Source organism: Taeniopygia guttata, chromosome 17, assembly GCF_048771995.1.
Source record: "Taeniopygia guttata chromosome 17, bTaeGut7.mat, whole genome shotgun sequence".
NCBI classification, from domain to species: domain Eukaryota; kingdom Metazoa; phylum Chordata; class Aves; order Passeriformes; family Estrildidae; genus Taeniopygia; species Taeniopygia guttata.
The window spans coordinates 1,676,760-1,696,661 of NC_133042.1; the positions used below are offsets into that span (position 1 = coordinate 1,676,760).

Below are 19,902 nucleotides of genomic sequence, written 5' to 3' on the forward strand. Positions count from 1 at the left end.
GGCTCTGGGCAGCCTGGCCTAGGCAAGGAGACCCTGCCCATGGCGGGGGTTGGGACATGTTGGGTTCTGAGGTCCCTCCCAACTCAGACCTCTCTAGGATTCTGTGCTGGTGCATCCACCACATCTGAGAGCTGTCCCTGGGCTGGGAAAGATCCCTCAGGATAACAGAGGTCCTGGGAAAACAGCACTGCTCTGCAGGCAGCATTTGGGGGATGCTGAGGAATTACGTTTGGAGACACTGAGGAATTACACAAACTTAGCCTGCTGTGGGGATTCGTGCAGAATTTCTGCAGAAGGAACATGAGTGTTTGTGACCTCTTGAGGCCTCTCATAATGGTTTAATACCAGGAGGTGACCAGGGCACAAAAGATGACGTTTCTTTCTGTTGGCCTACACTTTGGATTTTTTTTTTTCCCTTATGGAGTCTTATATTAGAAAATGGCTCACAGTGTTTCAGAGTTCTTCAAAGTTTGAGCAGTAAGAGGAATTATGTCCTCTAATGGAGAATGTTCTCATCTTTATAATCCTCCAAACCCCCAGGTACCCATACACTTTGACAGCCTTACCTTACAGGAAGGGTGCGTTTTTGCAGACACAAGGACAAGGTGTGTGCTGAGCACTCTGTTAGAATTCCACCTGAAACCCCATCCATCTAAAGTGAATTTCAGAAATAAATTACTGCTGGCATTTTTCTTTGGAATCCCTTTTTACTTGGGAGAGTTTCTGTTGAGACAGAATTGAGTCGCCCTTTGTCTCAAGCGAGCGCTGCCTTCCTTGTTTCCATCACTGTGTTCTTGAAGCCCTGCTTTAAAGGAGTGCTTTGAAATACAGCTCTTAAAAAAATAAACCCCCTAATTTGCACGCAGTCTGTCTGTTTAAGTGCACAGAAATATCACGTTTTTGTCGTTGGGCCAGCGCGTGCTTCAGGGGAGCCATCACTGCAGGAAAGGCTGGAGCTCTTTTGTGCCAGCTCCTCCTGAGCAGTCACTGCTGCTGAGGCAGCTAGAGCTGGTTCCTCGAGTGTCTCACAGGTGCTTTGATCCTGCTCCCTTTCACAGCCCCTCACCTGGGCTGGTTTCAGGATTTCATTTCTGAGACAAGCTCTGTCCTGTGGAGTCACAAAGCAGAACAGCAGAGGGGAGCTTCTCTTTTATCTGAGTATCTCAGGAGGCTTCTCATCCACTGATACAGAGCATTTGTGGTTTGTTATTGTTCCCAGCTAATATCTCTGCCTCTACCAGAGCCTGTGTCATGCTAAATATGTGCACTCCTGTACTGCTGGCAGCACATTTTGCTCGTTCCCTTCCTTCCTTCTGTAACACTGCTGTAATTTTTGCCAAATTGGTTTTTTTGGGTTTTTTTTTTGTTTGTTTGTTTTGGTTTTTTTTAAATTTTACTACTTAATTTGCAAGCTCCCACCTGCGGGTGTGCAGGATCTGAGGTAAGGAGGAGCAGGGTCACTGTGTTGGTCCTGTGTTGTCCCTCTCTGCAAAGCTGCTCTGCTGCTGTGTTGGCTTTGGGGTCTCTGGATGCTCATCACCCATTCAGCAACAAGCCATGGGCCATTAGCCATCACTCTGCTCATTTCTGCATCCCTGAATGGGGTGGACTTGAAGAGGATTAAGGGCAGAGTGGATAAATGGGATATTTTTTCCTTCTCTGAAACACTTCCTATGCCACAGACTGAAGTGCTTGTTCAGGGGTTCCAGGCTGGCACAGGGATGGTGTGAGCACTGTGTTTTTCCTGGAAAGATACAGAATGCTCTTTTAGTCATTAAATAATCATCTAAATTGTGGTTAGATAAAGACTTTTTTAAAGTGAGAATATAATTACGACTGGGGAAAAGACAAAATTGCTCTGAACCATGTAAATGCTCAGAATTACTCTGAACCTCTGCCTTTGGGAGGGCAAAATAAATTCTTAGATTGCCCATTTCTGCTAACATTACTGAAGAAATTAGATTAGGTATTTAAAATCATCTTGTGGCTAAAGCACAGTCAGACTAAGAATGTCTTTGCACAGAGTGTTGATGGCCTTTGGATAACAATTACATGAGTGTCCTCCCACCTTGCTCTCAGAGCAGGAATCATGCAGGTCACACAGCCAGGGAGAGGTGACAGTGACAGGGGCTGGCTGGTCAGTATTTGTTCAAGGTATTGTGTTCTGTGACTCCAGGAATATCAATTATTTAGTTGTTATTTTGGGAATGTTTGTCTGGCTTCCCAGTGACAGCCGGATTGGGAGGTTTTAGCAAGAGCAGCTTCCTAGTAATTATCATTGTGGTTTGTCATGACAAAAGGCTCATAGGAACTAAAGGTTTTCTTTCTCCTATGAGCATAAAAATAAAACAACTTGAAGTGATATGGTTCTAAAATTACAGTGTTTTGCTTTTGTTGAATGCTAACTTAATTTTAGTTAGAAATGTTGTGGAGTTTGACAAAGGAAAGGAGATTTGTGTTTAGGAAAATAATACCTTTGAGATGTAGTTCCAAGAATAATGACACATCAAGCCCTGCAACAAAGGCATAAACTTTCCATAAATAATTGTCCTGACCTTTAGCCCTCCCACATACAGCCCACCCCTTCTTTGGTTTGCTATGGTTGTCTTAGCAAAGCTGTTTGAAAACTAAAATTTCTAGGGAGTAAATAATTATTACAGAGCTGTCTGGGAATCACAAGGCTTTGGGAGAAGAATGGGTTGAGCTGTTCAGAATCACGGAGTATCCTGGGCTGGAAGGGACCCACAAGGATCTTTACTCCTGTCCCTGCACAGGCACCCCAGCAATCCCACCCTGAGCATTTCAGCCTCTCCTGAGGAGCTGCTGTCAAAGGATATTTATAGATATTTCATCAGGGCATCTTTTCATTTCTCTTTTTTCTCTTTAGTTTTCTCCTCAAACTTATTATCTCACCTCAGTCCTTGATGTGTCAAGTAGCTGGGTTTTTTTTCACACAGTTTTCTTGCTGACTCTACAGATGTGGCTCAGACCATTTCATTTTGGGCATTTGGCTTGTTTCAGCAACTTGTCCTTTCTGCCTTTCCTTTGTTTCCAGCTCTGGCCCTCTGGAAAAGGAGGATAAAAGCAGGAGAAGCAAATTCTGCCCTTTTTATCATGGAATCTCTGTGTGTGTCTCATGGATGCTCCTGTTGTCTCCTGTGTCTGTCTGTGCTGCTGCAGCCTGTGCCACGTGCAGGGTGCTCACACTCCAAGCTCTTAGAGAAGGAAAAACTCATGGGCTGCTGCTGAGCTCCTTAAAGCCTGCCTTTATCTTCCTCTTCAATGGCTTTATCCAGGGATGAAGAGACTGGGAGAGTTCCTGAGAGCAGATCTCAATTGTTCTGCTCTCAGGAGATCACACTGGCTTTTTGCACTCTGAGTTTGACTCTGGGATTGCAGGGAGAATAAACTGTGGAGGATTTGCTGTGGCTGTGATGTTTGGCTGCAGCTCCAGCTCACCCTGGCAACTTTGAGTTGCTTGTCAATCCTGCCTCCTGTCTCTGCCACCAGACACTGATCTGTTCTTCAAGAAGGCACAAGGAATTTGTTTGTCCTGTGTCTGCACTGGGACAAAGCCCTGGCACAGGCAGGATGGGCAGAGCTGCATTCAGTGCCTGGAATGGATGCACAGGTCACACTGTCCTGTACAGTGGGTCAAGCAAGGAGCAGGTGAGATGTGCCCAGAGCCACCTGGGGACATGGTGGATGCTCACATGCATCTCCAGGAACTTCTGCTTGGAGGCTGAGCCCAGTGTGGCTCCCTTTACTTGGGAGGGTTTTGCCCCTTTGTGTTCTCGAGCAATCAAGGCAGAAAAGAAATGATGCAAAGCTCTCAGCACACCATAAGGAAAAACTTGGAACAGATTTTGAGATCTTGAGAAGATCATGTTCCTTTTCTGACTGTTGGTGCTTTTAGCCTGCAAGTGTGGCTGGGAGGTGAGGAGCTCTTGCTTGGGAACAAACCCTGTGGTGCTTCCCCCGCTCCATCCTGCTAAAAGAGGAGTTGAGTTTGGGATTATGACCTGATCTACCCATATAAAACACTTTAAGGAAGTAAGTGCTGTGATGTGAGATCTGATATTCCTTCTTAGGTTGTCTGGGGAGCTGCTGGCTGCCTTCAGCAGGCACAGGAACGTGGTGCTGCTGCTCCATGGCTGGTGACACAGCATTTTAATTACACACCCAGCAGTTAAGTGCTGGCCGAGCTGGCAGGATACAGAAGCTGAATCTGCAGTATGCTCATGTGTGGAGTCAGAAATGATTAATAAAGACACTGGTAGGTTTTGGGGGTTGATTTGTTTTTCTGTTTGGTTTGTTACTCTGACACGGAGAGGAGCCTTAAAGCAAAACCTTGTCATCCCATCCTGGCTGAGAGCAGCTGCTTCTTAATTCTGTCCTTTTCTCATAGTAATTGGTAACAGACAGGGTTTGGTGCTTACCCTGTTACTTAGATGCTCAATGCCTCCTCCTTAATTGGATTTTGCCATTTTAACTCAGAAACTTTCACTTCTGCACTGCATGGTGCAGGTCTGGAGTTTGGCAAAGAGGCACACTGCAGATAGTAGAAATTTCTTTCTTGTCTCCTGTGAAATTCTAATTTTTTCCTGAGAGGAATCATGAAGCCACTGTTCTTTCCCTTGCTTGAATTCGTTAAGGAAAAATTGACAAGCTGACAGAATTATTGAACATTTAAATTCTCATCAGTGTAACATGGTAATGCAACAGCGGGAATGACTGAGGAATGTGCTGCAAGGAAAGGAGGGTGGAAGTCGCACCTCTGCCTTTTGGGGCTGTGTTTAGTTCTCCCAAGGTCAAGTGGCAGCATGGGAAGGTCTGTTTCCAGCCCTGCTGCTGTGGAGAAGAGCTGAGATCCCTTGTGCAATGTCATCTTTAGCTCCGTGGTCCACAAAGGCAGAGAGAAGCACAGGGAGAGAAAACAGGGAAGACTGCACAGAAAATATCTGAGCTTAGTGAGGATTTTAGATGATGGCCTGGGTCAGGACCAAGGTTTGGCTCCAAGGGGTGGAGGGGGTGGCTGGTGGTGCAGGGGTAGAATTGACACTTCACAGCCCAACTTCCAGTGTGTGATGCAACATCTGAGGAATAAAAAGCTGAGAATTGAGGTGGAAATAACAAAGTGTTGTCCTTGACATGGACAGTTTGCTTCCATGGTGCTAACAGCTCCCTTCGCAGTCTGCAACTCCTTTTTCTGCGTCGTGGTTATGAAACCCTGGGGTTCAGTCTTGGGCAACAACAGAACCTCCTGGGGACACTCTGAGGTTTTATGGTGCAAGTGCTTTGGAATCAGTTCCAGCAGTTAAGGAAGATTAATTCTCATTCCTCAGCTAAGACAAGTAACTCATGATAGGAGGCTTTTAACCCCTACATGGGGTTAAAGAAGAGTGTGTGAGAGAGTGAGAAGTGTGAGAAGTGGATGTTGTTTTAAACTGCCACTGCAGAGCTGCAGAACCTGAGATGGAGCTGGTGAGCTCCTAAGGTCGGTGACTGAACCTCCAATACAGGGAGGGAACTGGAAGCATGGGGGGAGTTACTTTCTTAAACTATTAAACCTGACCACAGGCACCCAGACAGTGTGCTCTTAGCGTGTGTGGGAGGAGAGGGGAGGAATTTGGTGCCTGAAGGAGGCAGCTCCAGAGGAAAACTCTTGGAAAACACTGCCAGAAACACAGATCAGTGTTTTCCCCTATGGGATCCTAAAGACACTCAATATAGAAGTTACAGAAAGGATGAAAGAAAATCCTGTGGGAATTTCCTGGGCTCTTGATGTTCCTCACATAAATTGGAATACAGTAAATGCTTTTCAGCTCCTTTGGATGGGTTCAGGACTTAACATGGACTGAGTCTGGTGAGGGACACCCCAGGGCAGGAGGGATAAGGGGCCCAAGTGCTGTTGTGGCCAGTTCCTTGTGTTGGAGCAGAAAAGTAATATCTTGAGAACTTCTTAACAATGTTTCTCCACTCTTCCATTTCTATCTAGATAATACACAACATATTTTCCCTTTTTTTTTTTTTTCCACCTGGCTGTGTCTGCCAGTCTGTAAATCTCTTTTCCCTTTCTAACACATCCAATCATTGAGATTTCTCAGTTTCTTTGCACTGTTTTTGCTCCACACTCATTCCTTTTTGTCTTCTTTACATCTGCCCTTTAGTTAATTTCTCAGTCTTTGCTTTCAAGTCCTCTCACAAATTGTGAGATTTTCACCTGTTGTGAAAAAATGGCAGTTTTTTTGCCATCCTGGTGTGTCCCTGTGTGTCAACAGAAACACACTTTGCTTTGAAATTGTTCCAGATCATGCAGTGAGCTTCAGGACTGCACCAGGTTTGCAAATAGGTTATTCATTGCAATGTTTAATGTTGATTTCAGTGGTTTATAATGGGGCACAGGTATCCCCTTCATTTGGTGTGCCTGCCTCACAGTGCTTAAAATTCACAGGGCACAGAGCTGACAGCTTGAAATGTAGAAAAATTGGATTCAGGGTTGTGTTTTTTCCCAAAGTGCTCAGAGAACAGCCTGAGAAAATGCTTGTTCTGAAGTAAATTATGGAACAAAACTGTTGCTAAAACCATTGTTCATTGTGAGAGGTTTGGAAGGACAGCTCCAGCCTCTCCAAGGTGCTCTTGGTGCCTTGAGCCACTGGCAGCTCTGAAGGGTTCAGTCACTGGGGAGAGGAAGGGACAGGCAGGATTTCATGGGGCTGGGGTTCAGCTGCTGGGGGGTTGAGGAAATGCTGAGAGCCTCAGAGCTGTGCTCTGCTTTGGTGAATCACAGCATGGGCAGTGGGCAGGTCACCCTCTGGAGCTCTGAAATGCCTCTGGAGCACTTAGAGGGAAGAGAAATACAAACCATTACTGGGAGGAGTTGTTTGGGTTTCAGGAGGATGTTGTTATCTCAAAATGGAAATGGATTTATGCTGCTGCCTCCTGGGTTGGATTTCTCTGGGGAATTTGCTTGAAACCTGGCACCCAGTTATTCTGATGGAGCTGACTTCACTCCAGCAGGCAGAGGTGACCAGGTGACCCCTTGTGCTGTCTGGGTGCAGTGCCAAGACATGGGCAGTGTTTATGTAGGGGCTGCTGAGGTTTGGGGGTATCGTTGCCTCCTTTGGCAGGAGGGATCTGGGGTCTGGCCAAGATCCCTGTCTCCAGCCTGGTGTCTGGCAGCCCTGGGTGGAGCCTGCCTGGCACAGACTGGGCCCTTCTGCACTGGGTTCACACCATTTCCTGATTGCCGCTTACACGAGACAAGAGCAGGGATTTTTTTTTTTTTTTTTTTTTTTTTTTTTTTTGCAATTGCTGTCTTTTCTTTCTCTCCCCCTGATGCAGTCAGGCAGCATCCCTGAAATTCCTGTTCCATTTCCAAGTGCTTGCTGGAGGTACTGAGCTGGCATGTAAGGGCTGTGCTTTCCTCTCTAGCAAGACAGGTCTTGAAGAGTATGTGCTGCTAAAAGGGTCCCATCCTTCATTCTGATCATGTTCTGAAGTTCCAGCAAATTAAGCTGATATATGAAAGGAACTTGAAAAATGCTGCTTCTCTGGGTTTAAATGGAAGAATCAGGCTTGCTGTGCAGCATCTGCAGTCTGTCAGTGCCCAGTAACAGCTGAGGAAGCAGGATTTCTGCAGCTGGGAAGTATCAAAATGATACAAAGGGGGCTCAATCTGTTTTGTGTCATGGAAAAAAAAAACCCACTCCAACCTCTGAATACTTGAAATAGCTTTCCTCCAGTTCCTGTTCTCCAAAGTAATTCCTTTGTACACCAGGCCAGTCTGTCTTTTGACTTTGGAAAGGCAGAAAGTTGGCAGCTCTGAGGTTAATCCTTGTGACCTTTGCAGTCTTCCCCCATCAGGGCCAGCCTGAACTGGCTGGGGGCATTTTGGAGGAGGGGAGGCTGTTTGGTGAGTGTGTTATGGCTTTTGTGTGTGTAGATAAACACCTGTACCTCAGTGCACAGAGGAGTGCAATTTCTCTGTGTGATATCCCTTTTTGAAGTTCAGACTGATGCATGGGGGGCTTCAGAGCTTGGGATTGCTCCTGTAGGTGCTCAGAGAAGTGTCCTGTGCTTGTGTGTCTGTGCTCTTGGCGCCAGTGGAGCATCCATGGCCACGTGCAGATAAACCAGAGGGAAGGCTGGATTCCGGAGTCAGGCTTCTGGATTCCCAGCATCTTTCAAAACCTAGATTTATTCCAGGGCAATATTCAGGAGGTAAAATAACAGAGAAGCAGCAAAACTCTTTATCCTTAAAGATAAAACTGCGCCTTTGACTTGGTGCTTTACTTGTGCTGCTCCTTAGGAAAGGGCAGATGAGTAAGGTAAGGAAGATGGGCTCCTACTTGGAAAAGATGATGATAATGTATGTTTGGATATCTAATTTGAGTCTTATCCAGGTCAGCCCTAGAGTTAGGCTGTTTGAACAAACAGAAAACAACCCCTAAAAATAAATCAGTGAGTTTATTTGCTGTTGTTAGAGCAAAGCTCCTGAGACATGGCTGGAGCTCCTCTGAGAGCCTCGGGCTCTGAGTTTGCAGATGGCTGGGGAGAGGCTGCAGCCTCACTGCTCCTGAGGGGCTCTGCCTGGATTTCTGCAGGGAGGGACTGTCTGAATCTGAGGTATTGATAATTCTGAGATTGTAGAAAGTCTCTGTCTGTCAGCCCCGTTGCCAAAGCAGAAGCCATAATTGGTCTGTGCTGGTTTCAAGGTTGTTTATTCTGTTTATCTCTAACATGTTCTGCTGCCCTGCCGCAGCTCTGTCCTGCAGGGCAGCGTGTGGGGCTCTGCCCTCAGTGGGATGGTACAAACATTAAATACCACAAACTACCTGTGCTGGATTTACAATAACGTGCCAATATCTGTCACCTACGTTGGACAGTGTGTCCCCAGCCTGAACCAACAGAAAAATGCCAACACCACAGTGAAACATGGAGGGCATGAAGAAGGAGGAAAAGGGCAAGACACACCCAGTTTCCTCCATCTTGTCCCCTTTGGACCCCTAATCTAGAATCCTAAAATTTTACTTTTGCACCCGTGTCACACTTAATTATTACTTATATCAAACACTCAGAACGTGTAATTCATCCTGTAAGATTGAAAACTCTTTTCCATGGACAGAGATCACAGCCAGTGTCTCTGGGGGCTCTGTCCAGGGGGGTTCCTGACCCCTGCCAGGGTCCCAGACCTGCCAGGGCAGCCAGAGGGAAGCCCTGGATTCCCACAGGGACCATCCTGGGCAGTGCCTGGCCCCTTCATCACGGTTTATTCGTGTTTGTGCGGAGTTCAGAGCTCTGCCCCCTGTGAGTTGGGGGAAAGGCACACATCCCCTGTCCCTGTGGCTGCTCCCAGATCCCCAGAGCTGAACTCCAATTGCTCAGAGAGCTGTGGAACAGTTGGGTCATCACATGCCCACAAAGTCACATGGATTGGCACCCACAAATGCTTAATGATCTGATTTTTCCTTTTCCCATCTGCAGCACCTCTGTGATTGCTCATTTGCTCCCATCTGCCACAGAGGTTGAAGATTATAACAGCTTCTATAAACCCTGCAAGCAGCAGGAGCTTGGGAGTCATTGACTTCAAAGATACTGGTTAAAAACCCTTAAAATTAATTGCAGGTGGTTTACCTGGACTCTCCTGTCCTGATCTCCAGTCTTTCCCACCAAACTCATTTATTCACAGCAGTGCCTTGATAAACAGATGAAATTAAACAAGGAGGTGGTGGAGTTGTGGGTCAGCTCTTGTTGCTGGTTTTGCACCTTTTTTTAGCAGATGTAAAAGCATGTGCTGTGTTCACTTCCCATGGAGCAGCTGTAAAGCTCTCCAGGCAAGTCCCTGTTATTTCAGGAGTATGATCCTTGCACTGCTGGGATTTTGGGGAATCTGTCCAGCCCTACCTGGGCAGTGAGCTTTCCTCTTAAGAAAAAGGAAATTCTTCATTATATTCTCTAAAGTGCTTTGGTCTATTTTCTGCAGCTTCCAGATGTTGTGCTGAGGATGGGTTCTTCCAAGACTTTAATAAATAAATCTCAGAGGGGTGGGGAAGGAGGATATATTTGTTATCCAAAGAAACTGTCTTCCTTTGCAGATGATAACTGAATTGTTCCTTGGCTCAGAGCAAGGGACAGGATTTAGTGACATCCCCAAGTGGGTGCAGTTTGTCACTCACTCCCTTCCCTGCTCCCGTGTCCCTCTCTGAGTCTGCTGATACCAGTTGGTACCAGAAAACAAAAACCTTGGTGCATTTTATAATTTACTTTTACTATTTGGTGCTTTTCCTCCCTTCTAATGCCTTCCTCCTGTATCCCTCCTGTATCCCTCTTGCTACCCCAGGGCTGGGTAGCCCTGACAGCTCTCCTGGAAGGGCTGAACACATTCTGCTCATTTATTTCTCTGTCAGGCACAAATCTCTTTGTTTAAAGCTTGTTCTAAAGTTAGTGTATAAAGCAGAAAGAAGATCAAGGCTATAAAAGGACATTGTATTTGGATTTTCTTGCAGGAAGGGGATTTCACTGGGTTTGTGATAAAGAGGAGATGCTTTTTCTGCCAGATGTGCCTGCCTGGCACAGGGAGTGATCTCTGCAGCGTGGCAAGGCCAAAGGGAAATGGCTCCTGAGCTCTGGCTTAAGGAGTTGGTGGGAATCAGGGGGAAAAGCTAAGTGGGAGGATGGAATCAGTTTGTTGTTAATGGAGGGGAAGACAAGAAAAATTCAGGTCTCTGGATCAATATGTGTGGGCTGTGGAAGGAAAAAAGCTTCCTCCAGGGCAGCAGCTGAGAGAGATCCTGCTGATTGTTGGATGTTAGGATGAGAACCCAGTAATATGGGGTTATTCCCTCTATTTAGCTTAGAAACAGTGCTTAGTTGATTAACAATTCATTAATGTTGTCAAGATGGAAAGTTCCTTGTGAGGGCTCATGTGAAACCATGGCTGCAGAAACGCAGGTCTGGGTGCTGTGCTCCTTTGGAGCTGGCAGAAAATCACTGCAATAATTCTGGCTGATTTATCATGCTGGGAAGTGTTATGGTCAGGAAGGCTGAGAAATAATGTTATTGGAAAGATATAACTGGGATTAGATTTCAAAGCAGTGTTTGGGTATATTGCTGCTGCAACAAGAACTCCAAGGTGCCAGTTGGAGATGGTCCAGTTGCAACTTGTAGTAGACTTGCTCCATTTCTGAGCCAGTGACTGAACCACTCAATGCCAGGATCAGCCACAGAACACACCAAAAATGCTGCTGTTTATGTAAAGAAGAGGCTTTTCCTTATGTCACCGTTCCTGATGCCACTCCAGGTAGCTCTTCACATAAACAACATCCAATTTCCACTCACCCAATACAAGGAACACCTCCACAATGACTCCAAGAAGGAACTAGAACCACCACCACCCCTCAGTTAATGGTTCTGTAGTGCTCTGAGAGCTGCAGGCTCAGTCACCAGCCTGTTTTGGGATCGTGGTGCCTGAAGTGCCAGGGGTTCCCTGTGTGCTGGACATGGTGGATTTCAGGGTGGGTTTCAGTCCTGTGGGCTTGGAAGCTCAGGCACCCTCAGTTTGTTTTGTGCTCACAGCAGTGTTGGGGGAGTGGTTGCCCAAGGCACCACTTTTTGCATGTCTTCAAAATGGACATGGTAAATACAAATTCATAGACTGCAGAATGGTTAAGGTTGGAAAGACCTTTAAGATCATCAAGTCCAACCATTCCCCCAGCACTGCCCAGGCCAACACTAACTCCTGTCCCCAAGTGCCACATCCATGTGGCTTTCCAACCCCTCTAGGGCTGGAGATTCCACCACTGCCCTGAGCAGCCTGTGAAGGGCTGGACAACCCTTCCAGGAAAAAAGCTGCTTTTATGGCTTTGCTGCTTCAGGAGTTTTAAGGTTCTGAGGGTGTCTTAATTCATATTTGTTCGGGCTCTAATGGAGCTTAATAAAGTCCCCTTGACAATTTCTCTTTTTTTGTGCCTCCTTTGCCAGGTAACTCCATCAGGAAGCTGTGTCCCACCCTGGGGAGGCTTTGGTGGGAGACACAGCAGAGCTCTGCAGCAGCCATGGCCTTAATCTTTCTGTAGCCAAAGGAAACAGTCAGGAGGAGAGATGGGGCTGGTGAGGCTGGATTCCTCTTCCAGTCCAGCTTCCTTTTTGAAGCTGACACAGACTTTGGAGGTGGTTGAGCTGCAGCCTTGCCTGGCTGTCCCCTTAGTGTCCCCTCTGGCTGCTCCCAGGCTCAGGGTGTTCTTTCAAAGACAGGCAGCACCCTGCTGGTGTGTTAAAGGTGGCTCGGGGGGGAAATACTGGTGCACAAAATACTGGTTTTGTATTGACTGTGTTTCCTTCGCCCCTGGGCAGGAGGACAGCCTGCCTTCCTGCTGGCACTCTGCTCTGGGATGTCCTGCTGCACTGGCTGCCTTCTCCTGAGCCAGATTCATCCCAGCTCTGGCAGCACGTGCAGGGCTGGCACATGCACAGCTCACAGGGGAATTTTCCTTTCATCAGTTCTGCTCCGGCCTTCGTGCATTACAGTCACATGCCAGCAGCACTTCCCCAGGGGATGAAAGCAAGGGCTCATTTCAGCAGCAGGAATTTTCCTGTAAGACCTTCTGGCAGAAAGGCTGAGCTCTCTGTGTGTGCTGTGCTGAGGGAAGGTCTCCAACCCTGTAACTCCTCTCCTTGCTTTGTGGTAATTTCTTCCCCAGAATCACAGAATATCCTGAGCTGCAAGGGACTCACCAGGATCATCCAGCTCAGCCCCTGTCCCTGCTCAGACCCCCCAAAATCCCACCCTGGGCATCCCTGGCAGTGCTGGCCAAAGGCTCCTGGAGCTCTGGCAGCCTCGGGGCCGTGCCCATTCCCTGGGGAGCCTGGGCAGTGCCAGCACCTCTGGGGGAAGAACCTTTCCTGCTCTCCAGCCTGAGCTGCCCTGGCCCAGCTCCAGCCGTTCCTGGCTCCTGTCCCTGGTCATGCAGAGCTGTCCCTCTGATCTTCCCCTCACAAGGAACCTGGAACTGCAGTGAGCACTCCTCTGAGTCTCCTCTTGTCCCAACCAGACCAAGTGACCTCCTTGTGACCACGAGTAGTAAGCAATGAATGGTGCTTGGAGTTTAGCCAGCACAGCTTCTGGAGGCTCATTCAGCATGAGCTGAGCTGCTCAGTGCAGAAAGCAGCACTTGGGGCAGCTGATGCCCAGAGCAGCCCCTGCTTTGTGTTGCTCAGGTCAGCCTGAGGCAGTGGCAGGGCTGAGAACAGAGCCTGGCCCTGGCTCCCAGCTCTTGCTTGAGCTGGATGATGCTGGTTCAGCTCTCTCTGCAAAGGACATTAATGAATCAGGCCTGTCCTAGGCACTGTATGCATTGGAAAAGAGTTTTTGTTCAGATACTGATTGCACCTCCTGGGCAAATCTTTGGGTTCTGATAGAAATTATTTGAAAGTCATCTTGTAGATCATTGTTCCTTGGCCCCTTGTCACTGTCCTGGAGCAATGTTGGTCCTGGCAGGGGAGGTGCTGCATCCAGCTGCTCCTTCAGGCAGCTCTAGGGTGAGGAGAGCTGCATGTGCAGCTCCAGGGACGCTCTGTGGGGTGCTCCTTCCTCCCCTGTAGCTGCACTCCCCTGGCCCTTTGCAGTGAGTGACATTCAGCTCTGTGTCACCAGGCGGTTCTCCCTGTCCCGTGTTGTCACTGCTGTGCAGGTACAGCACTGGCACAAGTTATCCATCTCCCTTTGTGCTCCTCTAGCCCAACACTTGTATTTCCGTGTTTCCCTAAACCAGGACATGTCCCCTGTGAAATCTGGCCTGGTATTACAAGTAGTGCACGATCCCTGGGTTTTTTTTCTGCACTAGTCCTCAGGCTGTTAACATGGATCTTGCTCCTGGCTTCAATTTCTTTCCTCTTCAGTTTGCAGCTGCCCAGTGCAGCCCTGTGGGAGCCCAGGGATGCTGTCAGAGGGGATGAGTGCCAGGCAGGTGCTGGCACACGTTTCCCCTGGCAGCCTGCTCGTGTTTGGGGAGCTGGGAAGTGCCCAGGACAGAACCAACTGCAAGGAGGTGTTGAGAAGTCCCATGTAGTAACATTGCTGGGGCTGTGATGGCCTCAAGCTGTAGGGAGAAGGGGGAAAAAAATCCCCATTTCTATCTTTCAGGTGGTCAGGTGGTACCTGGAGAAAAGGGCGGGCTCAAGCACATTTATCTTTTCTTCAGGATTTAGTTTGAAAATTCCAGGAATGCTCCTGCTCAGGGTGTTGGTGCTGGAAGAGTCAGCTTTGTGGTTGGGAATAAGTGAAACATAATTTAGTCAGGCAGCTTATGGGAGGTTCCTTTACAAGCAAGAGAAGGACTTTGATTCCCATTTTGCTTTGGGATCAGTGAAATCTGTTGGAGATCTGTGGCTGTCACATTAGTGAGGTATTGGCAGGGACTCTGTGGATGCATTAGGTAGAGGATGACTTGCCAATAAATAATGATCTTTTGTTATTTATGTAAAAGTATCATGCAGCAAAATAGGAACAAATCCAGAGCACTCCCATCAAATCCTTTGTATTGATGGATGCATGAATCAGGAGAAGCAGTTAAAGGGAGGGAATCCAGTCTGGAGTTACTCATGGCCTGTTTAAAATTGTCCTCTAAGCAGAAAATGCTTTAAGATACTTCACTTTAGGGTACCTTTAGGTGCCCTAAGAAAGGCACCTGATGTGGGCTGTCTCCAGAGAGCAGGAGGTGCAGGGAAAGGTCTGCTCCTTGTGGAGTATTGGGGCTGAGGCAGTGGGGAGTGCCAGGCACGAGCAGCAGAGTACCAAAATAGCTGCACTCTAAAAGCCTTGAAACAATGGGCAGGATAAAAGTATGATTCTTTAACTCAGGGCATCTTGTGGGAAGAAGCAGAAGAAGAGGAGAAGGGGAATTTGGAGAGGAAAGCGAAATGAGCCATTTTCTGCTCTTGGATTGCAGCAGCACAGATCTGTCATTGAAGTCATTTACACCCAGGATAACCACGAACCTGTCCCAAAGCATTTCAGCAGCTGGAGGGGCTTTATTTGGATGGAAAGAATGTGATCAGCATTGCTTGGCCAAGTGACACCTACGGTGGACTTGGCAGCTGTTAGCAAGTATTTATGGGATGTAAACAGCAAGGGGAAGGAGGATGGAAATAGAGCAAACTGTGGGGGACAGAAAATGGGATGAAAATGGTAAAAGGAAGATTTTTTTTTTTATTGCTTTATGGCCCAGACTGCAAAACATCCATCCAGGTGGGATGAACTAATCAAAAATGCTTCTTATTCACTGGACAGAGCATTTGAAAGCAGAGGCTGTAGCTTTGCACTGTTTGGAAGGGCAATTTGCCTCCACTGCTGTGTTCTGTGTTTCTATAATGGTTCTGTGGGATAGGCAGGGATCCCTCTCCCCCTAGGGGATAAAAGATCAGATATGATCAGTTGTCCATAGGATCAGATCAAAGGTTCCACCTCTGCTGTCTCATTTCTGCTGGTGGGGAGCAGCAATTAGCAGCTTCTGAGCCTCCTGAGCACCAGCTTGCACCTCCCATTTGTCATGTTTAGTAGCCACTGACAGCCTGGTACCTTTGATTCATCCTTTCCACATTAAAATCCATTTGTGATTTGACCTCTCCAGCATGTGGTAACAGTGGCTTTCCCCAGTTTGTGCTCTACATACACCTGTCTGCAAATTCTTTCCTTTCCATTAAAATCTCCGTGTGGTGATATCATTGCTGGCCCTGCCTGTTTCCCATCAGTCAGGATCTTCCCCAGTCAGTGATTCCAGTTTACTTTCTCTTCCTGTGCAGTCCATCCCATATTCTGTCACCTTCTGTGCTTTTCTCTGTCATTTTTAAGTTCTGCTCTTTTTTTGGGTGAGAAGTCTGAGCTTGCTTGCCATTTTCGAAACGCTGGCCTGTCCTGGATGTGTGTTCTTATGTTTTCTGTTTTATTCTGGTTTCTTTGATTTGCCACTTGAACTTGCACTGAACAGTAGGTTCAGTAGGGAATATCCCCAGGGGTTCCCAAATCCATGTTGGCAGAGCTGGATAAGAGCTAGTTGCTGCAGGGGTGTTGCTGCTTCTGTTTTCCACTTTTTCCATCAGCACTGAGGTTCATCTGTTGTTTATCACCTGACTCCATTGTTGCTCAGAATTCCTTCTGCACTTGAAAGCAAGGAATAAGTTTACTTTCCTGAAGGAATTTGTGTCATCCTCAAAAGTTGGCTTCTCATCTGCCCTTCTCCTAGGCTTGTGTGCAGACTCAACCTCTGCCTTCTCATCACTGTTTGTCTCTGCTTGCTTTTGTTTCCACCTTCAAATTCATTATTAATCCGTGTGGTGCCCCCTCCCAATACCCCAGGCTGGCTCAGTTTCTGTGGAGAATGACCAAGAAAGAAACTCGTGGGAAGGGCTCTGAACTCCAGCCTTTCCTGGGTGCTTTGGGGGGACCCCAGTAGATTCTGCTCCCTCAAATCCACGCTGACGTTCCCCTCGCCCGTCCACCAGCTCAGCTCTTGGCTGCTTTCATCTCCCTGCCTTTGCCACTGATCCAGGCTGCGTGGTTGTGTTCCCTGGGATCCTCTGGGAGGATTCCTGCGTTCAGAATGTTTGTTCCTGGCACCGGGGCTTGTTTAGCAGAGATTGGCAGCTCAGCTGGCGCGGGCTCGGCTTCCTTAGGAGGCCCCATTCATCACCAGCCTTTCAATGACTCCTTCAATGACTGCTTGGCTGACAGTGGCTCTTCTTTCCCTTCCCTCCCTCGGCACAGGGGCTGCTCCCAGGTGGGCGTTATCCGGGCGCTGATCGAGGCTGGAATTCCCGTGGACATGATCGGGGGCACGTCCATCGGCGCCTTCATGAGCGCCCTGTACGCCGAGGAGCGCAGCTACAACCAGATGAGGATCAAAGCTCGCCAGTGGGCCATGGTAAGCACTGGGAACGTGAATTCTCTCCACTGGGAATGTTCCCTCCTTTGGGAGCACTGAATTCTCTGCACTGACAGTGCTCCCTCCCATGGGAATGCTGAATTCTCTTCCCTGGGAATGCTGAATTCCTTCCCATGGGAACGCTGAATTCCTTCCCATGGGAGCACTGAATTCTCTCCCCTGGGAATGCTGAATTCCCTCCCATGGGAACGCTGAATTCCTTCCCATGGGAGCACTGAATTGCCTCCACTGGGAATGCTGAATTCCCTCCACTGGGAATGCTGAATTCTCTCCCATGGGAATGCTGAATTCCTTTCCATGGGAACGCTGAATTCCTTCCCATGGGAGCACTGAATTCCCTCCCGTGGGAATGCTGAATTCCCTCCACTGGGAATGCTGAACTCTCTTCCCTGGGAGTGCTGAATTCCCTCCCTTGGGAGTTCTGAATTCCCTCCACTGGGAACTGCTGAATTCCCTCCTGTGGAAATTATGAATTCCCTCCACTGGGAATGCTGAATTTCCTCCATTGGGAGTGCTGAATTTCCTCCCATGGGAGCGTTGAATTGTCTTCCCTGGGAGTGCTGAATTCCCTCCACTGTGAATGCTGTGCTTCTCTCCTCAGTGGAGCAAGGCCCAGGCACAGCAAGGCCCAAGCAGCACCCCAGGAAGGTGCAGCCTCCTGAAGTTCAGTGTCTGTGCCACAGAACAAGCCCTGCCTGGCAGTGATGGAGCACCTGGAAAAGCTGCTCCATGTCCAAGGAGTCAGGAGGCAGCTGCCTGGCTTAGCTCTGCACAAATCCTGGTCACGCTGTCAAGGCACAGTGATGTTGTTTCAGTGTGCTCACCTGTTGTTATCTTTGTTTTATATTCTGTTTTATGTGCTGGGACCTGTTTCCTTTCCAGCTCTCAACAAATGTGTTTCTCTTTTGTGTAATTCTCTCTCTTTCTCACATGCTGTCATGTGTCAGTGGAACTGAGTGACTGAGGTAATCCTTCTCTAAATAACTCCCAAATGTGTCACTCCTGGTCCTGCCTGTGCACTCCACAGCACTCTGGGTCAGGAGAAGTTCCTAACTTTCAGCATTTAATACAAACAAAAACTGATTTTCAAAGTTAACCCAAGTTTTGGGAAGGTTGCTTTAAATACTGACTTAATTGGGTGAGTTTATTTATCATGAAATCAAAGATTGTTTTGGATTGGAAGGGACCTTAGAGATCATCTCATTCCACCCCCTGCCATGGGCAGGGACACCTTCCACTATCCCAGGGTGCTCCCAGCCCTCTCCAGCCTGGCCTTGGTTTTATTTATTGATCAGATGTTGGATGAAAACTGTCCCAAATGACAGTTAATTGGAAGTATTTTGTCCATGGACAAGATCACTGGTTCAGACTGACTGAGGGTGAGGTTATTTCTGAAGTTTGCTGGTTGCAAGTTTGTATTTTTCACGTCAACCCCACATTTTCCCGTAGATTTTCTTACTGAAAATAAAGCGACATAGGGAATTTTATGGATAAGATTAAGAGTCTTAGGTCTTGGGTTTCAGGGGAAACAGAATCCTGTCATTGGCAGATTAGAGGATCCTTGGGAGACATAAACAGTGCTCACTGTATATGTCTCCCAAGGATCCTCTAATCTGCCATGGCTTTGCAAGAAAAACTGTCTCTGGGAAGATGGATTGTGTGAGGAGCTGAAATCCGGATTGAGGCCCTGGGATGTCCCGGGGGGCAGAGTGCTGTGGGACTGATTCACCTCCCCACCACTGCTTGCCAGAAGAATATGGATTTTTGCTTTTTATTTAAGAACTGCCTGTGCCTGGCTGGCTTGGGAAGCACCCAAAACATAAACTGTTTATGATCCAGAGCAGTTTGCTGGAATCACAAACCTGGGGGAGGCTCAAGATTAAAGACATAAAACCAACTGCATTGAATTGTGTCAGACATCCCTTAACCTTGTTCTCTCTCTCCCACCTTGTGCTTCCAGGACAGCAGCATCTGAGTGGGTGCTGATGCCTCCCAGCTTTCCCAGCCCCCAGGGGCTCTCTGCCCTCTCTCCCAGCTCTTGGTTAAGCTTCAGCCATGGAATTTTCTTCTGTGCATTTGTCCAGAGGATTCTCTTCCTATTGTCAGGTCTGCCCTGTGCAGGGTGTGAGGCAGAGCTGGAGCTGTTTCCTGGGCTTCTCAGGGCTGTGTTCCCACTCTGGAGCTTGCCAGAGCTGGAATCACAGTCACTTTTATTAGGAATAGCTAGAAATGAAATGAAGGCATTTAATCTGTTGATGAACTTTTGAGCACAAATTGCAAAAGGTCAGAGAACATTTCACAAGGTAAAAGGCAGTTTTTGGCCTGGGGCTGTTTCAGGTTTTGGTTCCTTGAAGCCTGCAGATAAGTGATTGACCTCTGTTAGAGCAAACATTTCATCTTATTAATGAAGAATGGATTTTCATGAGGACTTCCATGAGTGTTCTTGCAGGTCTGTGTCCAACCCAGAAGTTGTCTAAGGGTTTGAGGAGAACAAAAGCAAAGCCTGCCCTTCCCGCTGGTGTGTCCAGCAGCATGGCTGCAACCTGAAGAGAGCCACAAAATCCCCTCTCCAAGATCACAATGTGCAGAGAGTTTGGAAATCTTTTATCAGTGTTGGCTCTTGTATGGTGTTAATGCTGAGCAGGGAGAGGGGAAAGGAGCCCCAGTGTGTAGGAAACAGCCAGGAGGTTTGTTGGGGATTCTTGAAAGATTCATTTGAAGGGACTGAGTGTGAGAGAGCTGAAATATCCCATAGATAATCCCCAAATTGCCATGTCCCAAATGGGACCTTCCCTGCTGTCCCCAGGAGCAGCCAGGCAGAAAGGCTGGAGCATTCTCTGCTCCAGGACCTGCAGATCCTGCTCCTCTGGAGCTGTGCTGCTGAAGGTTGCTGTCAGTGCAGCCTGGGGCCACGTGGGAAATGTCTTCATTGGGATGGATTAGTTAACTCTGAGCTTTTCTT

The 19,902-nt window shown here is 47.8% G+C and overlaps 1 protein-coding gene across 3 annotated transcripts in view; it reads left to right on the forward strand.

The window, feature by feature from the left end:
- The window catches only part of PNPLA7 (patatin like domain 7, lysophospholipase), a 129,850-nt gene that overhangs the window by 82,152 nt on the left and 27,796 nt on the right, over positions 1-19,902 (forward strand). For all 3 annotated transcript variants that reach the window (XM_030286893.4, XM_072936736.1, XM_030286894.4), the window contains exon 27: positions 16,763-16,919. In XM_030286893.4, coding sequence (XP_030142753.4) covers positions 16,763-16,919 — 157 coding nt within the window. The remainder of the gene's footprint in view (positions 1-16,762; positions 16,920-19,902) is intronic.